The sequence below is a fragment of the Salmo salar genome, chromosome ssa11 (genome assembly GCF_905237065.1).
Source record: "Salmo salar chromosome ssa11, Ssal_v3.1, whole genome shotgun sequence".
NCBI lineage: Eukaryota > Metazoa > Chordata > Actinopteri > Salmoniformes > Salmonidae > Salmo > Salmo salar.
This window is the reverse complement of record NC_059452.1, coordinates 21,828,080-21,838,587: the sequence shown is the minus strand read 5'-3', so window position 1 is coordinate 21,838,587 and position 10,508 is coordinate 21,828,080. Positions and strand designations below refer to the sequence as shown.

The 10,508-nt window shown below is 41.2% G+C and overlaps 1 protein-coding gene across 1 annotated transcript; it reads right to left on the bottom strand.

The window, feature by feature from the left end:
* Positions 1–4,642: 4,642 nt before the first annotated feature.
* Positions 4,643–9,857, bottom strand: mc1r (melanocortin 1 receptor). The gene is made up of 2 exons (XM_014127040.2): positions 9,057–9,857; positions 4,643–8,890 (listed from the first exon to the last, which is right to left on the bottom strand). Exon 2 carries the CDS (start codon positions 8,863–8,865, stop codon positions 7,846–7,848), a length of 1,020 nt encoding a protein of 339 aa, XP_013982515.1. The 5' UTR covers positions 8,866–8,890; positions 9,057–9,857; the 3' UTR covers positions 4,643–7,845.
* Positions 9,858–10,508: the final 651 nt, after the last annotated feature.

Below are 10,508 nucleotides of genomic sequence, written 5' to 3'. Positions count from 1 at the left end.
ACACGATTGTGATGAGCCATTCATCTATTTGGACGTTTAGGCCTGCTTTGTCTTCACACAGAGCCTGTGGAGAGGATGACAAGCCAACACCCGTGAAACCAACAGCTGAGGAACCTCTGCTCAGAGCGCAGAGACCAGTATGAGGCAGCCACCACAGCCCCCCCCCCCCTCCCCCTCGTCTCTGCCCCCTCAGTGTCTGCCAACCACTGCTGCTTAGCAACTAAATCCACACAATGTGAGCGAGCCTCCGTCGCTAACCAGCCACATAATGTGGGATAGCTGTTGATTTCCTGTTCATCTGCTAATACAGCTGAGCTAACTGTGCTTTAGCAGAGGGGCGTTCACCTGTTAGAACATCAATAAACCATAGTGTCCCTGTAAAGATGACGCTAACACCAATAATTAGGCTATTGACCACACTGCCATAGACAAGGGAGTGGAAAGCTAGATTAGAGGGATTCTGTATGGAATCTTACTGGGTTAGAAAATTCTGAGTTGGTACTTTAATTAGACATTGTGAATAGTAGTCCTACTTTCACTGCTCTGGGTTACTGGTAGTCTGCTATGACTCTGTTGAGGATTTAATGAGAGTTGAATCATGGATTATGTCACTGTTCTTTAATCCCAAAAGTCTCCACATCCTGTGGGTCTGCAAGACCACGTCTGTAGAACACTGGCCTATGCACTGCCAATTCTGGGGGTAATGAGAAAAACTGAAGCTAAATGTTTTGCCAGCACTGGTCAAGAGTTGCTTGTCCGCCCCTCCCATGTCTCAAAGCCAATATGGCCATCTAGTGGTCAGAAATTGCCAGAGCCTCTCTAACATGTTTGATATAAAGGGCCCTAATAGTGGCAGGGGGCACAGAGTGTGGTGAAGCTGATCAAATTGATGCTACTGTCATATAACACTTCTGTCAAAATGATTAAATCATGCATCTCATAACTTATCTATCCTTCTCTGACTCTGCATTATCCCAGTAAGGTTAGAGAGGAGGATTGCCATGATGAGTCACACAGCACCAGTTGACTTGATGACAGGGTTATCTGGTCAACAGTTATAAAATGGCAGTTCACATCATGAAGCACTGTTGTCGAGACAGTATCCATATTTGAAAGGCCTTAAGTGAGTTTACGACTCACTTAATTTGTTGGTTGGATCTGAGGGCCCCTCTTCTTCTAGACAAAACCACTTCTTAGAAGTATTTTGAATGTCCGGTGGGAAATAAATTGTAAACCAATAAGTCTGAAACAACGTCTCATCTCAGAAAGGGACTGAATGTGGAGTTTTTAAAACAACCTCTCATCTCAGAAAGGGACTGAATGTGGAGTTTTTAAAACAACGTCTCATCTCAGAAAGGGACTGAATGTGGAGTTTTTAAAACAACCTCTCATCTCAGAAAGGGACTGAATGTGGAGTTTTTAAAACAACCTCTCATCTCAGAAAGGGACTGAATGTGGAGTTTTTGAAACAACCTCTCATCTCAGAAAGGGACTGAATGTGGAGTTTTTAAAACAACCTCTCATCTCAGAAAGGGACTGAATGTGGAGTTTTTAAAACAACCTCTCATCTCAGAAAGGGACTGAATGTGGAGTTTTTAAAACAACCTCTCATCTCAGAAAGGGACTGAATGTGGAGTTTTTAAAACAACCTCTCATCTCAGAAAGGGACTGAATGTGGAGTTTTTAAAACAACCTCTCATCTCAGAAAGGGACTGAATGTGGAGTTTTTAAAACAACCTCTCATCTCAGAAAGGGACTGAATGTGGAGTTTTTAAAACAACCTCTCATCTCAGAAAGGGACTGAATGTGGAGTTTTTAAAACAACGTCTCATCTCAGAAAGGGACTGAATGTGGAGTTTTTAAAACAACCTCTCATCTCAGAAAGGGACTGAATGTGGAGTTTTTAAAACAACCTCTCATCTCAGAAAGGGACTGAATGTGGAGTTTTTAAAACAACCTCTCATCTCAGAAAGGGACTGAATGTGGAGTTTTTAAAACAACCTCTCATCTCAGAAAGGGACTGAATGTGGAGTTTTTAAAACAACCTCTCATCTCAGAAAGGGACTGAATGTGGAGTTTTTAAAACAACCTCTCATCTCAGAAAGGGACTGAATGTGGAGTTTTTAAATCCACACAAAAAAATTCAACTGGGCACGTGGTATGACCCCATACCTAACGTTTTGTCTCCCTAAGCGTTTCAAACTGTCCTTTAGCTAACCTCTCTTTAAAAGTGAGCACACTAGCTAATTTCAGCATTTGTCAGTAATGTCTCACTTTGAAATGAACATATCGCTGAAGAGAATACTGTAGTTAGATTTTCATGGAAGCTTCCATGCACAGAACTCAAACAAATACTTGTGTGCTATTTTTTAAATTGGGGCCGTATCATACAGTGTACAGTTTCATACTTACATACAGTTCATTGTATAGACCATTGTTGAAAATATAACCTATACGGGGTTAGGCAGAAGGCATCAACAGGCAAGTAAGAATGTTGGTTACCTAATTTGATTCCAGTGTGACTAGGAGACATTGGGCTCAGACCAGACTTTCTTGGGGAAAACACGCACATGGAGCCTATACAATCAGGTCCTTGTCAGGATTTCAAGCGCTCATTTGGATGCCAGCCACTAAATGATTACTGCACCCATCTCATCCCAACCTCAGTCATCCATCCATAACCCCTACATGCCTAATCGCCTCTATCGATCTTCTCTGATTGGATGTGGTGACCTCAGAGGCATGGCAGCATGATTATGTGCATGCAGAGACACAAGTACATAAGGGGTGTGTTCCAGATACACATTTTCTGAGCAGTTTTCTGCATAGACCCTTATATAGTATTTGTATGTGGTTCCTGAGATGTTGCACTTCTACTGTCATTGTACTGATAATCTGCACAGACCTGCATAGAACCTGTGTACCTGGAACGCACCCAAGGTCAACAGGGGCATGATTGAGGTTACACTATGTCCACATTGACTTCATCATGTACTACATTGTACTACACTAAAACCAAAACTATTATAAAGCACTATGATGAATTTGAGTTCGTAGAGGAAATATTCTTCATCTATAGGACTCATTTGTCAGGAAGGGGTTTAAGTTTCCTCCCTTGGGTTGCAACAATGAGGGCAAGCATGTTGGTTCTTCAAACCAAAGCAGTGGAAGATGTGAACAGAGCGGCTTTGTGTAGCAGAGCTAATGGAGAAGACATCAGTTGAGTGTCAGCCCCCTCCCCCCATTGCTTCAGTGAAGTGACAGGAATTCCTATTTGATGCCTAATATAGGGCCAAAACAAAAAAATGTTTGTTGATATGAAAGCCCTCTTATTACAGTGCATTCCAGGCGCTCAGTCCTCCCAAAATACACAGCCTACCCCAGGGCCCACAACGACCGGCTACCACGTGGTGGACGGGGGGACGGGGGGCAGGCTGAAGTCCGTGGCCCTCTGGCTCTGTCTCCTACTTCTAATGAGGATGTTAGGATACTATGTCCATCCAAACAAACAAATCCACAAAGTTCCAAAGGTTACAGTATCATCAGCACACTCTCAATCTCAGATGCTGCTCAACCAGTTTTCTGTTTATTTGATAGAAGGCTCCTGTCACATCTTTGCATACAGCATATGGCTTTGGTTGACTTTGGTTGACTTTGGTTGCCAATTGAAGTCATTCAACAAACAATAGTGAAAAGGAAATCTAGAAAGCTCACAGACAAACACGCTTTTCATTTCACCCCGAAGGAAAGGAACTAGGTGATCGGTGAAGGTTAGGGTTCAAAGGCTTTCATTTTAAAACGGGGATCAGAAAATGATCCAACTTAATGAAGATGCCCATAAGCAGCTTTTAATTTTCCCCATCAGTTTAAAAATGTCTCCTTCCATTAAAAAGCACCCCGGGGTCAGCTAGTTGAATGGACCTTGTGTCTCAGTGGGCAGCTTAACTAAAAATAAATGCATTTTGAATACATATCTCTCCATATTTAAAATCCCTTGAAAAAATGTTCTGTCAATCCCATGACAGCAAGTATACAGCTTTATAGCCTGGCTCAAAACAAACTGTCCTCCTCTCTTCCTGGTCTTGTTTCAGCCAGGTTAATACAGCTGTATATAATTGTATTCTTGTATTAAAAATAGTGTCTTCAAATATATTGATACCTGAAATAGAAAAATGCAGTAATTATTATCTTTCAAAAGGATTTAATAATATATTAAAAATGATTGAAGCTTTCTTTGGAGGACTTAGAAGAGCAGTGGACTGTAGGCCGAGATACCTCTCCTCTTGTCTGAGAGAGGAGACAGTTAGACAGACGGTCAGCCCAGGTTACACTGAGGACAGAGAGCTTGTGGGCCTTTATATGGACAAGAGAGACACATATGGTATTTCAGAGGGAACTAAATGAATTCTCACATAACATCACTTGTGGCTTGAGAAAGGTTGAAATTACACTTCTGAACCAAAATAGTTTTTTATATACAAAAAAATATCCACAGGATCACATACTGACTAAAAGAAATGAGGATTGACATCAACAAACATTACATGATTAAGAAATGTAGGACATGACACTGTACATAAAATAACATGAACAATAATATTTTAGGATTAATTATGTTATTATTAGTATTGCAATAATAATAGTAATTATTAATTATCAATATTACAACAATATTATAGTAACAAATGATATGACAACAATAGTGTTATAATTATATTGTTATCATGCGTACTATCATTGTCCTCATTACTGATGCTGTTATTAAATAATACACCATCACGAGCTGAAATAACAAATCCCAGAAATGTTCCATACACACAAAAAGCTTATTTCTCTCAAATGTTGTGCACAAATTTGTTTACATCTCTGTAAGTGAGTGTTTCTCCTTTGCCAATATAATCCATCCACCAATTGGCATGCTGACTACAGGAATGTCCACCAGAGCTGTTGCCAGATAATTGAATGTCAATTTCTCTACCATAAACTGCTGCTAACGTTGTTTTAGAGAATTTGTCAGTATGTCCAACCAGCCTCACAACCGCAGACCACGTGTAACCACGCCAGCCCCTCCACATCCGGCCTGGGTGGTGGTTTGGCCTGGCTGGCAAGTGGTTGGGCCTATGCTCTCTAAGGCCCACCTATGGCTGCACCCCTGATTGGCTGGGCCTGGCTCCCCAATGGGTGGGCCTGGCTGGCAAGTGGGTGGGCTGCACCCCTGCCAAGTAATGTGAAATCCATAGATTAGGGCTTAATAAATGTATTTCAACTGACTGATTTCCTTATATGAACTGTAACTCAGTAAAATCTTTGAAATTGTTGCATGTTGCGTTTATATTTTTGTTCAGTATATATTAGTACAACTTGACCATAGCAATATGTTGAAATACAGTAAAAAGTTATCAAATGTACACATTTACAATGAGATAAGTTTGAGCCTTGGTTCTGACACACAGCCATAAAATAGCATTGATTGTTTAGGATGAATATTGATACCCTCTTGAGGCTTTTGAACATTTTATAAATATGTTGAAACATTCAAAGTGTTCAGTACATCCATAACACAATTAAAAAACATGGCTAGTCTACATTACATGGGCTACTTGTGAAATAAACATTGAAATAAACATTTTTTTTCCGTCTATGCATACATTATTATTTGCATTAAAATGGTGAGGATAATCTTAAAATGTCTGATCTGTTTCAAGATTGGATTTCATGTAAAAAGTTGTATTCCAAAAGTTTTATTTCAATTTATAGGCCATTTTCGTCAAAGGCCTAAGTGGGCTAAGTTAGGCCTAAATCATACCGTGAAACTTCTTTGTACATACTTGGAAGTTGGATGTAAACAAATAATGAGTGAATAAATAAAAATGCAACTCTATATAGACCAATTAGGCTATTATTGGACTTCACAATGCACTAATTTTATTTAATCAAAACGTGACAGAATTGTTTTCTTGTACAAAACACAACTTAATGACTCATCTTTCTTTGACTCCATACAAAGCATTAGGGCTAGTGTATATCAGTATGCCCATAGATCTTTTTCTTCAAAAATAGCCTCTTTCAAACAACATTCTGGGAAATTCTTTCCTATTTTAAACAGAACACTTGCTATATCTTATTTAAAGTCTATTTCCAGTGTCGGCTATACAATTAAAGCACAAATTACTATTTGTCCTACATAGTACACTGTAAAATAATCATGTTTTTATGCTAATTTACTGGCAGCCATTTACCTGTAAATTATTGTAAAAAAATGTACAGTATGTTACCATAAATTCCAAAGCAACTTTGGTTTAACAGTACATTACTGTAGTACATTACTGTAAAGTTTACAGTAATGTACTGTTAAACCAAAGTTTCTTGGTGCCTGAGAAAACTGGACCCGCAGCTTTTACACACATTGGCATCTTTGAAAAAGTTATGTCAGTTGCTGTTATTTGGAGATGATAACTAAATAGCAAATTTGAGGGTGTTAAAATCACAGTGTTGAGGTAAAAAGTGTTGTGAGTGTTATATCTGAGTGTTGATTCTGGTGGGGATAACACCAGTGGGATTAAAATTGAAACCACCCGCAGTGAATAAATTAAGTTACTTGAATCACAGTGGAATCAACACGGTGTGGTGTTGTTGTTACTCGGCTGTGTTGAGTTAATTTCCGTTAACTCTCTCAGATTGAAGACATGGGAGGGGCCCATTATCATATTTCCCAGCATGCCTTGTTGCCAGTTGCTTTTTAGAATAGTTTGTTTTAATATCTAGGCCTATGTTTCTGCATGCACATCGATTGATAAATTGATCTTATACTAAACAAAGATAAATAAAATAAAAAATCTAAACTAATCCAATCTGTAAGTAGTTGGCCTTATTTCACCCGTTATTGAAATGGTTGTTCCAGTTCAGATGGTTAAGGAAGTCTCATTTATCAATCTTCCCTACCTTGGCAGTCATTCTAACTGCAGTTGTTGCTGTTGGATATTCTAACTCTGACTGGATTCCAATAGGAATTATCCAACACTTCGAAAGCGAGTGACTAAGGTAACTTGCTAATGTGGCCTGTACTGGGCACAGACTTAAATTCAATCTACTCCATGTTGTTTCAACATAAATTCAAAAAAAGTAATGTATGTGTATTGACATAAATAATTACATTTTTATGATCAAATATTCACTTAGTCACTCACTTGGTAAAGGCTAGATGACTGAAAGCCATCGAATGCAACAATCATGTCTTTGTCACTAACAAACACACAGCAAAAAAGTAACCCTGGGAAATAAATGTGCAGTCTTTACACCCTAAAGTGTTAAAACACTCCAAAACGAGTTACTGTAACACCACATATGTTAATTAGCTAACACTGAGAAAGTGTTAGCAGCATCAGCTCTTATAAGGTGTTAATTTAAATTGGAATCTTCAACACCCATTGTGCTAGGGACCAATCACTTTGATTTATCAACACTTTTAAAAGTGTTAGTTTAACACTAGGCTATTTGAGATGGTTACATATGATTTCTAAGAAAGTGATACATTTAACACTGTGGAAGTTACAATTCTGATCACACATTTGCTGTGTATAATTAGATTAGATGCTTTAGATTATGGTTCAAGCGTTTGTTCGACACGCAAGTATGGCATATATGTATGGCTTGGCCTGCAACATGGAAGAGGCCAGGGGTTGGTAAAAGGTCCCATACGTGGCACTGTGCCGTTGTGCGCAATCCAACCTGAGGTCTCATAGTTTATTAACTATGTATTTCAGTTAATTCAACAGCAATGGCAGGCATTCGCCTAATAGTGCCGCAAATATCAAATAATCTGTTATTCCTGAACAAATCCTGCAGTCACGTGAACTTCCATGGAAATAGACAGTCCAGCATGGAATCGCACCGAAAGGTGACGCAGGAGCAGAAGAGCAGCTCCTTGAGTGTCTTGCGCAGCTCCTGGCTCCTGTAGGCGTAGATGAGCGGGTCGATGAGCGAGTTACAGATGATGAGGATGAGGAAGAGGTTGAAGTAGCTGAAGAAGCAGGTGCAGAAGGGGGTCGTGGGGCAGGTAAGGATGAGAATAAGGTGGAGGAAGAAGGGTCCCCAGCAGAGGATGAAGACCCCTAGCAGGATGGTGAGCGTGATGGCGCCCTTCATGCTCGTGCCCTGGCGTCGAGACTTGTAGATGGCCATGATGCGCCGCGAGTGCACGTGCGCCAGGATGAACATGTGCATGTAGAGCACAGCGGTGAAGACAAGAGTGATGCAGAAGAAGGTGACGAGGCATACAATGACGGCGGTGTGCGAGTGGTAGACTATGAAAAATATGCTGGCGGTGATGCTGGTCAGCCACACCATCGCGATGATGGTCACGGCGCGCTGCGTGGTCATGATGCTGTGGTAACGCAGCGCGTAAAATATGGTGATGTATCGATCCGCGGCGATGGTGCACAGGAAGGACAGCGACGACACCACCGAGCTGCAGGTCATGATGTCGATGACGTTGTCCAGGTGCCGCAGCATTTCAGGTGTGACCACTAGCAGCCCGTGTTCGGTGAGCAACATGACTATGGTCTCCACTACGTTGGCGACGCTGACCAGCATGTCGGAGACGGCCAGGCAGCATATGAAGTAGTACATGGGCGAGTGCAGATTGCGGTTCTTGATGATGGCCAGCACCACTAAGATGTTCTCCACCAGACTAATGAGGCCCAGCGTCAGGAACAGCTCCTGTGGAATGCGGAGCGAGCAGGTCGTAGAGTTCTGCTCCCTGGCGCTGGTGTTGTTGTCGGTGCTGTTCTCGCTGTACATGGTGAGGGTGCTCAGCTCCATGTGGTGGTGCATGATGAAGTTATGTTGAGACGTGTTGTCCGTCATGTCTGCTGCTCTCTGCTGTAGTAGGCTATTGGATAAGGTGGAAAGAAAAAGCCTTAAAATATTTTCTTTGTGGTCTCTATAGTGTAACAGAATTAACTAGTTATTCTATAGACATCATATCCTATTCAACTGGGCTGTGACCTCAGGAAAAAAGAGCACAGAATGTGTGAGGTGAAGGTAGTTTAGCTCACGTTTATGTCGCAACCCTGAAATTGGAGTGATGTTTTCCAACAAACGGAGGTCTCCAGAACGAACTTTAACACAGAGTGAAGAGTACAGATGCTCACAGTGGAGAATCATCCATGTGAAATTGTCTCTTTCCCAAGTAACTGTTTAGATTCAAAGGTTTATCCAACTGTATTTTGCACATAGCCCATGTATGGTATTTCCAAGTGATGAGAATCCTAGTCTGAGTCTGAAAACAGCTCATTGGTGCTGGATCGCATGAGAGAAAATCCTCTACCATTTGGACGTCCAAGTAGGCTCCAAACAATCCTAATGTGTGAACTGAAGCCTATCCAAGTGAGCTCTCAGGCGCATAAAGTGACAGTGTGTTCTTAAAAGGGTCCACCGCCTTTCTAACTCCTCCTTTCTCATAGCGAAAGCCAACCGCATGATTCTTAGACTGACACAAACTCTAATGAACGCGTGATCCCGCATGGAAATATTTAACAAGATTAGGGAGTAAAATGGATGGAGAGAGTGTAGTATTGATATACTTACTAATCGCCTGAGCAGAGCATAATAATAATAATTCAAAGACATAGTTGAGAACATGTTCCTCCAGCACTAAAATGGAATTTACCGCGCACTGTGCACAACTGATGTGACCAATTGATTTAGACAATGCATACTTCACGTGCCTCAAATACACAGTGTGCAAAACATTAGGAGCACTCCACACACTATGGAAGGGCTATTATTACACATGCATCTGCCTCGGCCGTGTATCTTGTCTAGGATGTGGTGGTTATGGTATACACTGAGTGTACAAAACATTAGGAACACCTGCTCTTTCCATGAGATAGACTGACCAGGTGAATCTAGGTGAAAGCTTTGACCCCTTATTGATGCCACCTATTAAATCCGCTTCAATCAGTGTAGATGAAGGGGAGAATACAGGTTCAAGAAGGATTTTTAAGCCTTGAGACAATTGAGACATGGATTGTGTATGTGTGACATTCAGAGGGTGAATGGGCAGGACAAAATATTTAAGTCCCTTTGAGCGGGTATGGTGGTAGGTGCCAGGCGCACCGGGTTGAGGGTGTCTAGAACTGCAACCCTGCTGGGTTTTTCACGCTCAACAGTTTCCCGTGTGTATCAAGAATGGTCCACCACCCAAAGGACATTCGGCCAACTTGACAACTGTGGGAAGCGTTGGAGTCAACATGGGCCAGTATCCCTGTGGAACGCTTTCGACACCTTGTAGAGTCCATGCCCCTACGAATTGAGGCTGTTCTGATGGCAAAAGGGGGTGCAACTCAATATTAAGAAAGGGATTCTTAATGGCAACCGACAACAATGATCAGTTAATAAAAAAAAGACACGCTGCACTCATGTATCTGTATTTGGACGGGAACTTTACGCACAGTTCGCAATTGTAAATGCATTCATGATTATGACTCAAACTGTTGCAGTATTTT